The 19,515-nt window shown below is 42.2% G+C and overlaps 1 protein-coding gene across 2 annotated transcripts in view; it reads left to right on the forward strand.

Moving 5' to 3' along the window:
* Nucleotides 1-18,925, forward strand: part of LOC106611118 (syntaxin-binding protein 6) — a 143,642-nt gene extending 124,717 nt beyond the window's left edge. For both annotated transcript variants that reach the window (XM_014210986.3, XM_082955702.1), the window contains exons 5-6: nt 9,933-10,090; nt 17,390-18,925. In XM_014210986.3, coding sequence (XP_014066461.1) covers nt 9,933-10,090; nt 17,390-17,413 — 182 coding nt within the window. In that variant the 3' untranslated portion in view covers nt 17,414-18,925. The remainder of the gene's footprint in view (nt 1-9,932; nt 10,091-17,389) is intronic.
* The last annotated feature ends 590 nt before the right edge of the window (nt 18,926-19,515 follow it).

Raw genomic sequence — 19,515 nt, forward strand, 5'->3', positions numbered from 1 at the left:
GGAGCTGAAGGTTCGAGTTGCCAAACATCAGCCTCGAACCTTAATGACTTGGAGAAGATCTGCAAAGAGGAGTGGGACAAAATCCCTCCTGAGATGTGTGCAAACCTGGTGGCCAACTACAAGAAACGTCTGACCTCTGTGATTGCCAACAAGGGTTTTGCCACCAAGTACTAAGTCATGTTTTGCAGAGGGGTCAAATACTTATTTCCCTCATTAAAATGCAAATCATTTTATAACATTTTTGACATTAGTTTTTGTTCAAATAAACCTACCATTAAAATTATAGACTGATCATTTCTTTGTCAGTGGGCAAACGTACAAAATCAGCAGGGGATCAAATATTTTTTTCCCTCACTGTACAAATCTTTGTTTTGAGCAAACACATCACTGAGTACCACTCTTCATTTTTTCAAGCATGGTGTTGGCTGCATCATGTTATCGGTACAGCATGCTTGTCATCGGCAAGGACTAGGGAGGGTTTTTTGGGGGGATAAAAATAAACGGAAAATAGCTAAACACAGGCAAAGTCCTAGAGGAAAACCTGGTTCACTCCTCTTTGCAACAGACACAAATTCACCTTTCAGCAGGACAATAACCTAGAACACAAGGCCAAGTATACACTGGACCTGCTTGCCAAGACAACATTGAATGTCCTGGGTGGCCTAGTTACAGTTTTGACTTAAATAGGCTTGAAAATATATGGCAAGAATTGAAAATGGCTATCTAGTAACGATCAACAACCAACTTGACAGAGCTTGACAAATGTTTTAAAGAATAATGTGCAAATATAATCCTTGTGCACAAAGCTCTTAGAGACGTACCCAGAAAGACTCACAGCTGTAATCACTGCCAAAGATGATTCTAACATGTATTGACTCAGGGGTGTGAATATTTATCCAAATTAGGTTTCTGTATTTCATTTTTAATACATTTATAAAAATGTCTAAAAGCAAGTTTTCACTTTGTCATTATGGTGTATTGTATGTAGATGGGTGAGAGAAAAATATGTATATACTGTAACACAACAACATGTGGAATAAGTCAAGGGTATGAATACTTTCTGAAGGCACTGTCGTTGTTACCCCAAAATGATTTCATTTTGAGATAAAAACAGCTGCATTGGACCTTAAAAACAATCCACAGCTCATGTTTTTTTTAAATAAGCTAATGATCCTCTGATCCTCCAAATCTTGCTTTCTGGTGTAGTTGCCTATTTTGAATGATTTTATGTATTTCTGTATAGACAGGAGTAGGCTAATTAACTATATAATTTTTGCAACTGAGTTCAGTTTACTAGCCTAATGGATGTGCCGCATATGGACTCTTGCTGTTGAAAAATTCATGAATTGTCAGACACACACTATCTTTTTAAGAGCCATTTATTTATTTAACATAAAGCAATAAAAATGTGCATTGTATTAAAGAAAGTCCAGGCTACTAAAGTGCCATATGCTAGCACTTCTACAATAAATTACTACTAACAGCAGCAACATCAATAGGTAAGAGCACATAGTAACAGTAGATCTACTGGCGTATAATAAAACAAAAATCATTAAATATAGAATAAAAAAATCTTTATTTTATTGCAAACGGCGACGGCCGGATAAAATGCAATCTACGCATCATCTTCTACCTCCAGCTCCAGTTTTTGTGCCAGTAAGGTGAGCTTATTGACTTTGTCCAGCTTGAGGCATGAGTGGACAGGGATAACAATGTTCCCTGCAGTGCTGAACATTCGTTCTAAAGCGGGGCTCATGTATCTGTGTGCCAGCTTCCACATCAAACGATAGCAAGTCTGGTTGTCTTGCCACCAGGTCAGGGGATTATCCTTTGGGTCAGGCTGTTCCTGTAGGTAGCGAGTCAGTTTGGTGTCTACAAAGACTGTGAGGGCTACATAGGCAGTGGTTTGGGCCCTTCGGTTCTGGAGGAGATCTCTCTAAATTCCTTTTCTTGGCATCGTTCGAGTCATCATCTCCCCCAGTCCCAGTAGCACCACCACCCCTGCCTCCGCCCCCCCGCCACCATCTCTTTTAGGAGTCCTTCTTTCATCTCATTCAAATCATCCCCTTCACCTCTGTATCTTAGGTCGAAGAGAGAAGACATGGACAGAAGTTATTTTATTGTCAGTAGGCTGTACATGTCCTCGAGGACACTGGACATCATCTTTTGGAGGCTTTATGTTAGGTCGGTGTCTTTGGTGAGGTCGGGCTTCAGCAGATCTCCCGTCAGTAACTGGAGCACAGGCTTCACTGACGAGACGGTGACGTAACTCTCAACAGAGCGAACATCAGTGAAGTCAGCCACAGGTTTCAATGCTGCTTGGATGGATGACAAGACGTCTTGTCCTACCATGAGGTGATTATGTTTACGATCCAAGACCAGGATTCGTTCGATGGCTGTTTCTCGCTCCAAAATACTCTGTACCATTTTCTGTTTCGTTCCCCACCGTGTTAAGCAATCCTGTGTAATTAAACATAGTTTATATACCAATTCCTCATCCATATACAGTTGAAGTCAGAAGTTTACATACACTTAGGTTGGAGTCATTAAAACTCGTTTTTTCAACCACTCCACAAATTCCTTGTTAACAAACTATAGTTTTGGCAAGTCGGTTCGGATATCTACTTTATATATATATATATACCCACATAATGTTCCTCCCTCATGATGCCATCTAGTCTGTGAAGTGCACCAGTACCTCCTGCAGCAAAGCACCCCCACACCATGATGCTGCCACCCCCGTGCTTCATGGTTGGGATGGTGTCTTCGGTTTGCAAGCCTCCCCATTTTCCCTCCAAACATAACGATGGTCATGAGGGCCAAACAGTTCTATTTTTGTTTCATCAGACCAGAGGACATTTCTCCAAAAAGTACTATCTTTGTCCCCATGTGCAGTTGCAAACCGTAGTCTGGCTTTTTTATGGCGGTTTTGGATCAGTGGCTTCTTCCTTGCTGAGCGGCCTTTCAGGTTATGTCGATATAGGACTCGTTTTACTGTGGATATAGATGCTTTTGTACCTGTTTCCTCAAGCATCTTCACATGGTCCTTTGCTGTTGTCCTGGGATTGATTTGCACTTTTTGCACCAAAGTACGTTCATCTCTAGGAGACAGAACGTGTCTCCTTCCTGAGCGGTATGATGGCTGCGTGGTCCCATGGTGTTTATACTTGCGTACATTGTTTGTACTGATGAACGTGGTACCTTCAGGAGTTTGGAAATTGCTCCCAAGGATGAACCAGACTTGTGGAGGTCCACAATGTTTTTTTCTGAGGTCTTGGCTGATTTCTTTTGATTTCCCCATGATGTCAAGCAAAGAGGCTCTGAGTTTGAAAGTAGGCCTTGAAATACATCCACAGGTACACCTCCAATTGACTCAAATTATGTCAATTAGCATATCAGAAGCTTCTAAAGCCGTGACATTTTCTGGAATTTTCTAAGCTGTTTAAAGGCACAGTGTATGTAAACTTCTGACCCACTGGAATTGTGATACAGTGAATTATAAGTAAAATAATCTGTCTGTAAACAATTGTTGGAAAAATTACTTGTATCATGCACAAAGTAGATGTCCTAACCGACTTGCCAAAACTATAGTTTGTTAACAAGACATTTGTGGAGTGGTTGAAAAACGAGCTTTAATGACTCCAGCATAAGTGTATGTAAACTTCCGAATTCAACTGTACCTTCTCCCCAGTAACTCTGTCAAATGTACATATTATTCTGCCTGTAAGTGCTCGCCATTTATCAGTGTCCCGATTTTGTATTTTGTGCTTCGAGCAAGACTTGTTCCACCCTGAGTTGCCGCTGACCAAATGTGGATGGCGTGGCAGTAGCAGCAGCTGTGGTGGCTAACCCAAGTTTGGCATAGGCTGCAGGGTGGTTAATCCTCATGCGGTTCCAAGGATTTGTGGTGCTGGAGTTATTAGTAGGAATGTTTTTTGCACATATTCTGCAAACAGGCTGGTCCAAGTCATCTGGTTCTCCATCGTTGTTAGCTTTGAAACCAAAATGTGCCCAAATGTTTTACACCTCACTCCTCCGATCTACTGTAACAATGATAAGGCCAGAGGTGAAGGTCAGAGGCTACCCACCCACCCCACCCTGTAGGCTATAGGATCGATAGGTACTATAGGTACCCCCGGTCCCAACTTCTTTCCTATCCGCACCCCCACCCTCGCACCCCACCCTCGCGTATAGGGGATTTGTTGATTATGTTGCATCAAAAGATAGTTGGAAAGACGAGGAGATGTATACAGTTAGCAAAACAATCACATATAATCAATAGTTAACACTATGGGTAAAGTATATCTACATTAAAATAAAGTTCATAATTTATTTTATTCAAAACAAATGTTTTTTATACAGTTTTGATGGTTATTTCATTTTCATGACGGTCTTCATCCAAGACCGCCAATGTCACGATTATCCAGTTACCGTTACAGCCCTAAGTACAGTCACAAAATTACCATGAATTTCTATATTCACCTCAATACCAATTAATGCTCAAATTCCTCTTGAACTAATATTAACAAGGCAATTATGAACAGGGTTATGGTTTTTCAGTATAATATGCAACCCTCAATCAATCAATCAGTGAAATGTATTTTATAAATCCCTTTTTACATCAGCAGTTGTTAAAAGTGCTTATACAGATGCTCAGCCTAAAACCCCAAAGAGCAAGCAATGCAGATGTGAAAGCACAGTGGCTAGGAAAAACTCCCAAGAAATGCATGAAGCTAGGAAGAAACCTAAAAAGGAACTTGGCTCTGAGGTGTGGCCAATCCTCTTCTGGCTGTGTCGGGTGGAGATTATTAGAATACATGGCCATTAAGGCCAGATTGTTCTACACTGACATTTATCGCCTCTTTAAACTTTCATGTGGGCAATTTGCTCAATTAGACAGACAGTGTCTCTATGGTACATTGAGGCAGAATGTTCCATGTTTGTTTCCATTAGCATCCCCAGTCCCTGACTGCTGCATCCCTATCAGCAGAGCAGTGACGAAACGAAAGGGCAACCGCCCTGCTAGCTACTGTAGCAAGGTTAAATTCCTTCCTCCATGCTGATAATGTCAGAAGAATCTTCCCTGTTTTTCCTAATTACTTTAACTTCAGGGTCGAACGAGGATTAACACAGTATTAAGAGCAGCGGGCAGCTCAGGTTAGAAGTTAATGTCAGGATTTGCATTTGAATTAAATGGCAGATACGTGAAGGAGGAGTTGGGAATATCCGATTTGATTTGTCTCCTAATCTGTATAGGAGGGCATAGTATGGCGGTTGGTTTCCCTGCTGCCAGCTGGGGGTTTTGGTGGGCACAGCGGTAGCGGTGTGTGCCAGCGTGATACCATCCTGTTGGGTGGTGACACTTAAGTTCATTCTGTGTTGGTTACCCCAGTCTCTGTTGATCTTTCTTCTCTCTCCTCTTTTTTCATTCTACTAAATGTATTGGGAATTCATGGTATTTAACAAACTCTAAAGTACTTTTTTAGGAGAGTGTGGTCTATGCGCAGGCTGCTCGAGATTATTGGATTGACAGTTCTGTCCGCCTAGTGATGGGCGTTTTTTCCGCTTCAGAAGCGGCATTCCTTTACAGACAAGAAAAATGCCTATTCAGTGGCGCTTTGAAACTATCACCAGAGAAGGTTCGTGTTGGCGTTTTAAAAGCCATAGTGTAACCTTACAGACAAACAAACATGCCATAGCCGAGGCACTTTCAAGGGTATATGACTGTGGTAGATATACTGTACAGTGCATTCGGAAAGTATTCAGACCCCTTTTTCCAAATGTTGTTATGTTAGACTTATTCTAAAATGGATTAAATTCATTTTTTTCCTGATCGATATACACACAATACCCCATAATGACAAAGTGAAAACAGGTTTTTAGAAAATGTTTGCAAATGTATTACAAATAAAAAACAGATTACTTATTTACACAAGTTTTCAGACACTTTGCTATGAGACTTGAAATGAGCTCAGGTGCATCCTGTTGCCATTGATCATCCTTGATGTTTCTACAACTTGATTGGAGTTCACCTGTGGTAAATTCAATTGATTGGACATGATTTGGAAAGGTGCACACCTGCCTATAGAAGGTCCCACAGTTGAGGAAAAATCAAACCAGGAGGTCGAAGGAATTGTCTGTAGAGCTCCGAGACAGGATTTTGTAGAGGCACAGATCTGGGGAAGGGTACCAAAACATTTCTGCAGCATTGAAGGTCTCCAAGAACAAATTGGCCTCCCTCATTCTTAAATGGAAGAAGTTTGGAACCACCAAGACTTTTCCTAGAGCTGGCCGCCCAGCCAAACTGAGCAATCGGGGGAGAAGGGCCTTGGTCAGGGAGGTGACCAAGAACCCGATGGTCACTCTGACAGAGCTCTAGAGTTCCTCTGTGGAGATGGGAGAACCTTCCAGAAGGACAACTCTGCAGCACAACATCTCTGCAGCACTCTACCAATCAGGCCGTTATGGTAGAGTGGCCAGACAGAAGCCACTCTGTAAAAGGCACATGACAGGCTGCATGGAGTTTGCCAAAAGACACCTAAAGACTCTCAGACCATGAGAAACAAGATTCTCTGATCTGATGAAACCAAGTCTAAACTCTTTGGCCTGAATGCCAATCGTCACAACTGGAGGAAACCAGGCACCACTCATCACCTGGCAAAATACCATCCCTACGGTGAAGCATGGTGGTGGCAGCATCATGCTGTGGGGATGTTTTTCAGCGGCAGGGACTGGCAGACTAGTCAGGATTGAGGGAAAGATGAACGGAACAAAGTACAGAGATCCTTGATGAAAACCTGCTCCAGAGTACTCAGGACCTCAGACTGGGGTGAAGGTTCACCTTCCAACAGGACAACAACCCTAAGCACACAGCCAAGACAACCCTACTGTACACAACTGTTACATTTTCAAGTAGCACTAGTTTAAGGTGAACAACAAAGGCCTTTAGTCATAACTATTATGGAAAGTGTTTGATAAAATGTATAATATACAGATAAGTAGATGGTGCTGCTACTCTACAGGAGAGTGTCTCTTAGCCCCTTTTCTCTTAAAACACCCACCGAGACTTCAGGGCAGCGTACTGGCACACAATTCATACTGGATGGTAATTGACTCTGCTTGAGCTTGCATTTTTAAGATATAGAAAATATGTAGGCTTATGCAAGAGTGTGTTTGAGCTTGCAAGCATGTGTGTCCCTGTAAGAATATATGCTTGAGTGTGTGTGTGTGCATTGGTGTGAGTGTCTGAACTGGGTGAGTTACATAACCAATCAAGCAGGCTTTGACAGTAAATGGCGGTTGACAGTCCTCATCATTAGGACGATTAAAATCGTTCTGTGTTCACAACATTACATTGTGTTGGCCTGACCTGTGATCACTTGATGGGGCATTTGACTTTTCTTTCACTTTTGTTGCGGAAAAAGGGTTTTGTCTTTTGTTCTGTCCCCTTTTGTTTTACAGGCGCGTCCTGATTATGTTGATATCATGGGAGTGTAGAAACACATTCTCCCTGCATTGTTGAAGTAGGAGTTCCTTGGGACATAGAACACTGACTCAGGGAGGTCAGGTACCTTCACAGGGATAGTCAGTTAATTCTTTACGAAAGCCCCATTTCAGAAAAACTCACTAGCCAAACAGAAGTACATTATCAAAACAAATGTCAAAGCAACACTTCGCCCAAATTTGTTTTGCCAGCTCTCTCACCCGACTTTAACACTGAAGTGGCATTTTGCAATGAGCGGAGATTGCCTTGGTTTCCCAAAAAAACAAAACAGAGGTGCTTGTTAAAGGCAAGGCATCACTCCCCCATGTTCTTGTGAAGAGAAATCTCAACAGAATCCGAGGACAGTGTTGAATCGCCATGCCTCACTCCTACAAATCCCCCTTACAGCATGACTGCACCTAAATCAACTCTACAGAGTAAAGAACCAGGGCCATACAGTCACCACACAACCTGCCTCCCTGCTATTCTCTTTAATGACATTCACCATAGGAGGGGACTCAACCAGCAGCCAGTCCGGAATCACCCTGCCCAGGGAAACAAGTGAGAAGCAAGAAAGAGACGGAAGAGTGTGTGTGGGATGTCTCTGGGCTCTCTCTCAGTAGATCTCTCATCCCTCCTTCTCTGTTTTCAGGGGAAGAGGAGTTTTTTTAAGGGATTGGAGGGAGACATAGAGGAAGACTTGACACCTGTGTCCCAACACAAGTACTTCGTTTTCACTACTGTGAGGAAGATGCTAAATAAACACTTCTCCTTCCCTGGACTGTAATGAAATCCAGAGCCTTGAGGGAAGGGCAAATCCGCTATCTATCTATTGGTGATTTAGCCTGTCTGGGAGAGAAACCGGGGAAAGCTTTTCTTCCTCCCAGTAGGTCTGTGTGAGTGGACGGCTTTGACTTTATCAAGTTAACTTCCTTTGAAGGAAAGCAGAGGAGAGAGGAGAGTAAGACCAGCTGGCATCCCATCTGCTTTGGGCTGTCATCTACCCCACTGCACCACAACTCTGCCAGTTATCTATCAGTCAGTCAGCCTACCTGTATACACTCTACAGTGTGGATTCCGTTTGGGAAGACATGTTAAAATGACTGTCCGAGATTCTTACTTTTAATTCAGGCTTCGTTTTACCCACATAAGGACAAGTTATAAGATAAATAACTGCCTTAGTGGAGCATGTGAATAAACCTTTGATTGGGATCTGTTTCCCTGTTTGGGAGTGTTCAAAGGATCTGCATTTGTTGTTCGAAGGATCTACATTTGTAAGTGTCATTGCATGGGATGTTTGTCCTGAACTGTAACCCCAAGAGGCCATCCTCTTCTAACAGTGAAAGCATCAGTTACATTGAGTTCCGTTGTATTTCTATTCCTTCCACAGCCAGCAAGTTGAGAGGAGCACATTGTTAGAGCTGGCCTCTTTTTAATAAAAAAAATATATTTTTGGGGTGTTTCTTTTTGTCCATTGTGCATACAGAACATTGCAGTACCAGTCCCCAGTTCTGCTGAAGAATGGCTCGTTCACAACTTTGGAACAACTGATGAAAAAACAATGCCATTGTCCTCCTTCCCAGACAACAAAATAACCCAAGCAAGGTCAACAATAGAAGACACTTCAAAGCAAAAACAATGCTTAAAACTGTTTAAATTGGCGCCTCCCTTGGATATATCACCACATAAAGCGATAATTATAAAGCACTGCCAGGGTAATGGCTCTGAAGTGAAAGCTTTGAGGAGACGGCGGTCCCCGACCAAAAGCAACGATTGTTAGCATTGTGGGTCGACGGCAGGCCGCGCTGTCCAGAGTGTAGATTAATAGCTTGCCAGTTTGAAACATCCACAGGCTATCGGAGGAAGACTGTTCTGTTCTTTCCTCTCATCCACACAGTTGTGCCGCCAGGGATTGTCAGACACACTCCCTCCCCTATCCGCCATTATCTCACTTCAGTCTGAGAGGAAGAAAAGAGAAAGAGCACTAAAGTTTTACGAAAGAAAAGAGGAACACCTGGAGCTATTTGGTACACTTTCAAGTAGTGAGGTTGTTTCAGTTTAATTTGAGAGAAATGGCGTGATAGACCTCATTGGACTAAGCTTTGCAAATGAGGAGTGTGATGAGGTTTTTAATTTCATTGGCTCGTTTCTCACAGGAAACCAATCTCATTAGCTGGCTTCCTTGGCATTCCTGATTTGGAGTAACCTTATTTTTTACCTGTTCCTTGTCAATAATCAACGTCCGGCCAAGGTTGCTGAATGAAATATCAGCATTATCTTATAAAGCAGGGGATTTCTACCAAACTCATATCAGTAGTGCTGCATAGAGTTATTTTGTTGATAGTGATTAGATAGAAGGCAATGTATAATTGATTATATTTATCCCATCCCCTCCCGCCTTCTCTCATTTTTCTCTTTCTCTCTGTCTCTATATTGCCCTCCTCTCCAGGCAACAGTATACTCCACTCGGCAGCAGACAGTGTGACCAGCGCTGTACAGAAGGCCAGCCAGGCGCTGAACGAGCGAGGGGAGCGCTTAGGCAGGGCTGAGGAGAAAACAGGGGAGATGAAGAATAGTGCTGAGCAGTTCGCCGTCACTGCACACAAGGTGAAACACACACACACACACACACACACACACACACACACACACACACACACACACACACACACACACACACACACACACACACACACACACACACACACACACTACCGTTCAAAAGTTTGGGGTCACTTAGAAATGTCTTTGTTTTTGAAAGAAAAGCACAAACAGACCCCTCACAAGTCCTCAACTGGCAGCTTCATTAAATAGTACCCGCAAAACACCAGTCTCAACGTCAACAGTGAAGAAGCGACTCCGGGATGCTGGCCTTCTAGGCAGAGTTGCAAAGAAAAAGCCATATCTCAGACTTGCCAATAAAAATAAAAGATTAAGATGGGCAAAAGAACACAGACACTGGAGAGAGGAACTCTGCCTAGAACGCCAACATCCCAGAATTGCCTCTTCACTGTTGACTTTGAGACTGGTGTTTTGCGGGTACTATTTAATGAAGCTGCCAGTTGAGGACTTGTGAGACGTCTGTTTCTCAAACTAGACATACTAATGTACTTGTCCTCTTGCTCAGTTGTGCACCGAGGCCTCCCACTCCTCTTTCTACTCTGGTTAGAGACAGTTTGCGCTGTTCTGTGAAAGGAGTAGTACACAGCGTTGTACGATATCTTCAGTTTCTTGGCAATTTCTCGTGTGGAATAGCCTTCATTTCTCAGAACAAGAATAGACTGATGAGTTTCGGAAGAAAGTTATTTGTTTCTGGCCATTTTGAGCCTGTAATCGAACCCGCATATGCTAATGCTCCAGATACTCAACTAGTCTAAAGAAGTCCAGTTTTATTGTTTCTTTAATGAGCACAACAGTTTTCAGCTGTGCTAACATAATTGCAAAAGGGTTTTCCAATGATCAATTAGCCATTTAAAATGATAAACTTGGATTAGCTAACACAACGTGCCATTGAAACACAGGAGTAATGGTTGCTGATAATGGGCCTCAGGACGCCTATGTAGATATTCTATTAAAAATCAGCTGTTTCCAGCTACAATAGTCATTTACAACATTTTTTTCTCACCTTTATTTAACCAGGTAGGCAAGTTGAGAACAAGTTCTCATTTACAATTGCGAACTGGCCAAGATAAAGCAAAGCAGTTCGACAACGTACAACAACACAGAGTTACACATGGAGTAAAACAAACATACAGTCAATAATACAGTAGAAAAATAAGTCTATATACAATGTGAGCAAATGAGGTGAGATAAGGGAGGTAAAGGCAAAAAAAGGCCATGGTGGCAAAGTAAATACAATATAGCAAGTAAAACACTGGAATTGTAGATTTGTAGTAGAAGAAAGTGCAAAGTAGAAATAAATATTGGGGTGCGCATTAACAATGTCTTCACTGTATTTCTGATCAATTTGATATTTTAATGGTCAAAAAACGTGCTTTTCTTTCAAAAACAAGGACATTTCAAAGTGACCTCAAACTTTTGAATGGTAATGTGTGTGTATATATATGTGTATATATATACACTGCTCAAAAAAATAAAGGGAACACTAAAATAACACATCCTAGATCTGAATGAAATAATCTTATTAAATACTTTTTTCTTTACATAGTTGAATGTGCTGACAACAAAATCACACAAAAATAATCAATGGAAATCCAATTTATCAACCCATGGAGGTCTGGATTTGGAGTCACACTCAAAATTAAAGTGGAAAACCACACTACAGGCTGATCCAACTTTGATGTAATGTCCTTAAAACAAGTCAAAATGAGGCTCAGTAGTGTGTGTGGCCTCCACGTGCCTGTATGACCTCCCTACAACGCCTGGGCATGCTCCTGATGAGGTGACGGATGGTCTCCTGAGGGATCTCCTCTCAGACCTGGACTAAAACATCCGCCAAGTCCTGGACAGTCTGTGGTGCAACGTGGCGTTGGTGGATGCTCAATTGGATTCAGGTCTGGGGAATGGGCGGGCCAGTCCATAGCATCAATGCCTTCCTCTTGCAGGAACTGCTGACACACTCCAGCCACATGAGGTCTAGCATTGTCTTGCATTAGGAGGAACCCAGGGCCAACCGCACCAGCATATGGTCTCACAAGGGGTCTGAGGACCTCATCTCGGTACCTAATGGCAGTCAGGCTACCTCTGGCAAGCACATGGAGGGCTGTGCGGCCCCCCAAAGTAATGCCACCCCACACCATGACTGACCCACCGCCAAACCGGTCATGCTGGAGGATGTTGCAGGCAGCAGAACGTTCTCCACGGCGTCTCCAGACTCTGTCACGTCTGTCACATGTGCTGTGTGAACCTGCTTTCATCTGTGAAGAGCACAGGGCGCCAGTGGCGAATTTGCCAATCTTGGTGTTCTCTGGCAAATGCCAAACGTCCTGCACAGTGTTGGGCTGTAAGCACAACCCCCACCTGTGGACGTCGGGCCCTCATACCACCCTCATGGAGTCTGTTTCTGACCGTTTGAGCAGACACATGCACATTTGTGGCCTGCTGGAGGTCATTTTGCAGGGCTGTGGCAGTGCTCCTCCTGCTCCTCCTTGCACAAAGGCGGAGGTAGCGGTCCTGCTGCTGGGTTGTTGCCCTCCTACGGCCTCCTCCACATCTCCTGATGTACTGGCCTGTCTCCTGGTAGCGCCTCCATGCTCTGGACACTACGCTGACAGACACAGCAAACCTTCTTGCCACAGCTCGCATTGATGTGCCATCCTGGATGAGCTGCACTACCTGAGCCACTTGTGTGGGTTGTAGACTCCGTCTCATGCTACCACCTAGAGTGAAAGCACCGCCAGCATTCCAAAGTGACCAAAACATCAGCCAGGAAGCATAGGAACTGAGAAGTGGTCTGTGGTCACCACCTGCAGAACCACTCCTTTATTGGGGGTGTCTTGCTAATTGCCTATAATTTCCACCTGTTGTCTATTCCATTTGCACAACAGCATGTGAAATGTATTGTCAATCAGTGTTGCTTCCTAAGTGGACAGTTTGATTTCACAGAAGTGTGATTGACTTGGAGTTACATTGTGTTGTTTAAGTGTTCCCTTTATTTTTTTGAGGAGTGTATATAGTCACGCTTCACATACACTATATATACAAAAGTATGTGGACACCCCTTCAAATGAGTGGATTTGGCTGTTTCAGCCACACCCGTTGCTGACAGGTGTAAAAGTCGTGCACACAGCCATGCAATCTCCATAGACAAACATTGGCAGTAGAATGGCCTTACTGAAGAGCTCAGTGACTTTCAACGTAGCATGTCATAGGATGCCACCTTTCCAACAAGTCAGTTCCTCAATGCTAGAGCTGCCCCGGTCAACTGTAAGTGCTGTATTGTGAAGTGGAAACGCCTAGGCACAGCAGCGAAGTGGCTCACAGAATGGGACCGCCAAGTGCTAAAGCGCGTAAATATCGCCTAGTCTCGGTTGCAACACTCACGACAGAGTTTCAAACAGCCTCTGGAAGCAACGTCAGCACAATAACTTTTCATCGGGAGCTTCATGAAATGGGTTTCCATGACCGAGCAGTTGCACACAAGCCTAAGATCACCATGCGCAATGCCAAGCATCGGCTGGAGTGTCGTAAACCTCACTGCCATTGGACTCTGGAGTAGTGGAAACTCTTTGTCTGGAGTGATGAATCACGCTTCACTGTCTGACAGACTAATCTGGGTTTGGCGGATGCAAGGAGAGCACTACCTGCCCGAATGCATAGTGCCAAATGTAAAGTTTGGTGGAGGAGGAATGATGGTCTGGGATTGTTTTTCATAGTTTGATCTAGAGCCCTGACCTCAATCCCATCGAACACCTTTGGGATGAATTAGAACGCCGACTGCGAGCCAGGCCTTATCGCCCAACATCAATGCCTGACTTCACTAATGCTCTTGTGGCTGAATGGAAGCAAGTCCCGGCAACAATGTTCCAATATCTATTGGAAAGCCTTCCCAGAAGAGTGGAGACTGTTATAGCAGTAAAGGGGGGACCAACTCCATATTAATCCCCATGATTTTGTAATGTGATATTCAACAAGCACGTGTCCACATACTTTTGGCCATGTAGTGTATCATACCACATTACAAGGGCTAGAGGAGTTTTTCATAACCACATAAACTGAACAGAATAACCTTACTAGTAATACATGTTACCAGAGGTATAGGCTATACCACATAATGGTACTATGTAACCCACATTTCCCCATTGTCTTTGACTAACAATTCATCCCACACTGATTTTCTGTAAACTCAGTTTGAGCTCTAAACTCAGCAAAAAGATCAAATGCTGTTCTCCATGCTCAGGTGATTCAGTCTAAGTGGTTAGTTTGTTGCTTTTGGCTGCCCAGCAGGGTATTTCACTAGCTAGATGTTCTTATTAAGAATCCCATCTCTTCACTTATTGTTTACTTCCACCATCTATTCTCTCTATCCCAGCTATTCTCCATGGGCTTCTCTCATCCTCTTAATCCAACAGTATCCCTCACACAAGGAGAACTAATCAACCGCTGATTAACCATACCATTATCATAATATGGTTTTGCTGCAAAAACAGGAAATAAATTGTAAAGGAAATTATTTGTAAAAATACAAATCGTGCTCCGCTTCTAACTCACGACTGTGATCGATTCCAATAACTTTTAAAGTAACTATAATTATCTTTGACCCGGCTTCTTGAACCTCCTGTAAAAACGGGATCACCCAACTTTGGTGACCCACTGTTCCAGATAGAGAGCATGTGCTCTGGAAGTATTCAACCCCTTTGTAATGGCAAGCCTAAATAAGTTCAGGAGTAGAAATGTGCTTAACAGATCACATAAGTTGCATGGACTCATTCCGTGTTCAATAATAGTGGTTAACATGATTTCTGAATGACTACCGTATCTCTTTACCACATGCATACAATTATCTGTGAAGTCTCTTAATCCAGTATTGAATTTCAAGCGAAGATTAAACGAGAAAGACCAGGGAGGCACCGATTGGTAGATAAAATAAAAAAGGAAATGCTGAATATCCTTTTGAGCATGGGGAAGTTCATAATTTCACTTTGGATGGTGTATCAATACACCCAGTCACTACAATTATACAGGCGTCCTTCCTAATTCAGTTGCTGGAGAGAAAGGAAACTGCTCAGGGATTTCACCATGAGCCCAGTGGTGATTTTGAATCAGTTAGAGTTTAATGGTTGTGATATGAGTATATTGAGGATGGATCAGCAACATTGTAGTTACTCCACAATACTAACCTAATTGACAGAGTGGAAAGAAGGAAGCCTGTACAGAATAAAAATATTCCAAAACGTTCATCCTGTTTGCAACAAGGCACTTAAGTAATACTGCCAAATATGTGGCAAGGAAATTAACTTTTTGTCCTGAATACAAAGTGTTATGTTTGGGGCAAATCCAGCACATCACTGAGTACCACTCTGCATATTTTCAAGCATGGTGGTGGCTGCATCATGTTATGGGTATTGTCATCAGCAACAATTGGGGATTGTTTCAGGATAAAAAAAATGGAATAAAGCAAAGCACAGGCAAAATCCTAGAGGAAAACCAGGTTCAGTCTGTTTTCCACTAGACACTTGGAGATTAATTCACCTTTTAGCAGGACAATAAACTAAAACACAAGGCCAAATCTACGCTGAAGTTGCTTACCAAGACAATGTTCCTGAGTGTTCTAGTTACAGATTTGACCTAAATCGGCTTGAAAATCTATGGCAAGACTTGAAAATGGCAGTCTGGCAATGATCAACAATCAACTTGACAGAGGTTGAAGAATTTTGAATGGAATAATGGGCAAATATAGTACAATCCAGGTGTGCAAAGCTCTTAGAGACTTACCCAAAGACTCACAGCTGTAATCGCTGCCAAAGGTGCTTCTACAAAGTATTGACTCGGGTGTGAATACTTATGTAAATTAGATATTTATGTATTTCATTTTCAATAAATGTGCAAACATTTCTAAAACATTTTTTCACTTTGTCATTATGGAGTATTGTGTGTAGATGGGTGAGATTTTTTAATCAATTCTGAATTCAGGTTGTAACGCAACAAAATGTGTAATAAGTCAAGGGGTATGAATTCTTTCTGAAGGCACTAACTCCCCATACAGATAAGACACTCCATCCACTTCCACATTGAGCTCCAGCAATTAGATGCTGCATTTTGTGAACCATTTAACTAATTAGTTGTCTTGCAGTTTTAGTCTTGCACTCACTAAAGCATGTTTGTTAAAAGATGCAACCCTATAATGTACGTGGTTAACCACTGGTAGGAAGGTGATGTTAGCTAGCTACAGTAAATATATTCTGAAACATCTTATCTGACTGGTCATAACATTGAACAATATTTAGTTCATGTTTTGAAAGATGTATCTTTCCCCCTCTTCAGTTTTTGATGTTAAGTAAAAGTTGGGAACATCCTGTATCTGCTAACTGCGCTACTTTCCCCCCCTGTAATGCCATTGAACAAGACACCACGTCTCCCTCTTTCTACCTGTGATCCAGTATACTTTAGTTCAATTTGAGAACATATGGTATCTTGTAGTGGACTCAATAACTGTTAAGGTGACCTGTAGCGGGAAACAACACTGCAGATTCAGTCAGTCTGTCTCTGCAGTGTCTCCCACCTGCTGAGGCTCTGTGTGACATCAGTCCATTAGCACCACTGTTGAGCTCTCACCATCCCCACAGAAGGAGCTATGGCCGTCTGGTCTGTGCTGCAGCTCTGCTGCCCCCACTTGTTAGCTCTGGAGATTTCACCCACCTCTATTTTGAAAGATAGGTGTGTGTCTGTGTGTGTGAGAGAGAGATTTAGATTGGTGGACCTGGCCTTCTCCTTAATGAGCCTCCAGTCAAGCCCACTAGAACTCTCTTTAATGAGATGAAGTCTGAGTGACCAGTCACTTCCTGATGAAAACACTGGGTCGTGGGCCGCTTACCAACGCCTGGGGAATAACACCACCCTAATAGCTATTATTCCTTTCTGCCTAGAGAATAGACCCTGCTTGTCCTTGTTCTACTACTCACCATGCCAACCACTTTAGCCTCCACCAGGTGGGAAACAAAGTAGTATCAATGAGGTTCTTTTACTTGTATTTGTTGGTGGTCAGATTTTAATGTGCTAGCTAACTTCAGAATTTATTTTTGTTTTTGCAGTTTCCAGAAATTAATAGATTTTTTTTATCTTATTGTGTTTTGTATCAATTATTTTTGGGAACCCCATAGGGGGTTGAAGAAATGTTCACTTAAATTGCTTTCTCATTTCACTTAGTCACTGCATGATGTTTATATATCTCCACATGGCTGACGTGCTCTCGTTTTGTTCCTTCCCCTCTCTTTTTCCTCTCCACAGCTGGCCATGAAGCATAAGTGTTAAACTTTGGGGAGAGGGGTCCACCAAGCGTGCCAGACGCCATAGGACGGGTTTCAGATTGCATTATTTGTATTTATTGTAACGAAGGTAACATTTATTTGTTTCTAACGAAGAAGATCTGATGACGAGGAGGGGGGAGAGAAAGAGGGAGGGAACACAGATGAGACAGTTGAGAGCAAATGTTTCACGGCTAACTCTTCTTTTACTCCCTCCATTGCTCCCAAAGTACTCCTTGACCTTACTGTGACAAATCATGGAAATGACTGACTATGGTCACTGCCCTCCCCACCCCAACACACACACACACACACACACACACACACACACACACACACACACACACACACACACACACACACACACACACACACACACACACACACACACACACACACACACACACACACACACACACACGCAAACACCACCACCGTCCAAATCCCCCTAAAAGGAACAGGTCTTCAACTCCCTCAAAGAAGTGACTTTACATATGGTGCTGGAAGAGGAGAATATAACTGCAGCAGAGTGTATGACATGACACATGCGTATCATATGATGGCTATTTTACTGTACTTAGAGTCAGCAATGTACACCCCAGTATGTGAACATCAACTTGTCAAAAGGAGATGAGCTCTTCACTCTCTTTTGTTGTTTGACTATTTGGCATCATATTGTTTTGATAAGCTCATTGGTGCATACATTCATTTCAGACATAGTATTAGCCAAATGTGTGGAGGACATTCATGTTGCTTCTAAAAACTACTGCTGCAAGCTTACATTTCAACCAATATGGTATGTTTTCCAAGTTTAATGTTCTGCAAAACAGTCTGTGAGCTATTCATTAAAGTGACCAAGGGTTCAGGTGCATGGTCTACCAAAATACACTTTCATTACAAAAGGTTGAATAAAACAAAAAACAAGCATTTAGGCTTCACTGTTGGTATTTCTTAAGTGTTATTGAAGCACTTGGTTGTATGGACGAGATCAGATGGTTTATTGTAAGGTAAGAGACTACAATATCGTTGTAAATTAGCTTCGACTAGTGTAACAAGCTTATAAGACTGTAATCAGATAATTCTACCACAATTTACAATGTAATTGGTGTCGAATCATCCCTGTAAATATAATTTTGATTGTAACCCTTTCAACTCCAACCTTGGTCACATTTTGTACTTATAGTTTAACTTGTGTTTATATAAAGTTTTTTGTTCTGATATGTAAAACAGCATATTGACACATCACTAGCAGCATTGTACAATATTGGTCTGCATTCACTGTGTGTAACCGTGGCTTCCTTACAAGCAATTTGAAGCAACTAAACCACCCGCAGTGTGGATATGTCTTGTTTATTACGCTTATCTTTTGGATTTGTCCAACCGTCACAATGCACTGACAACCTTACCTTGCAGAGAGCACTGTTAAGTTCTTACTGAAATTCTAGTTGCCTCAAATTCAAATCCGCTTCATCCTTACATTTTGGATGTTAATTGTTTTAATAAAAAATATTGAAAGTCATTTGTCTGATGGTTATGAAATGTTTTTGTTGCAATTGCAAGCTACTTAGTCATTTTGTCTACACTCCATAGGTCAGTGAAGAAGTCATCATCCTTTTACAGTTCATATGACTAGCTAAGGTCCCTAAACAGTCCAAGTGCAATGGTTCTATATCGGTGTTTTTAAACGTACTGTTTCATAAGTACTTCAACAGCATTTAGTTTGACTTGAGCAGTATGAATGTGTTATGATAACACTCATGGTAACCCAAGGTAACACTGCCTTGCTAGATCGATAACCAAAAGGAGAAGATCAATAATGTTTTGTACCAGGTTTGAAAGAGGGGGTTGTTCCTTAAGATGTATGGTGCTTGTTGGAAGTGGATTGTGTGAGGAATACAGAAGGCCACAGTACTGTATGTAGAATAGGCTAATGGAATGAAAAGGTAGTTATTATAGATGGTCTCAATACTAGGCACATCTAATACAGACTTATACCATTATTTTCAAGGAAACATCACAGACCAATACTTTTTAGAGTTTGAAGGTCACACATTGAATTATTCCAAAACCTCTGTGCACACCTTTGCACACCTATAAACCTCCTTGTTT

The sequence above is a fragment of the Salmo salar genome, chromosome 09 (assembly GCF_965601325.2).
Source record: "Salmo salar chromosome 09, fSalSal1, whole genome shotgun sequence".
NCBI classification, from domain to species: domain Eukaryota; kingdom Metazoa; phylum Chordata; class Actinopteri; order Salmoniformes; family Salmonidae; genus Salmo; species Salmo salar.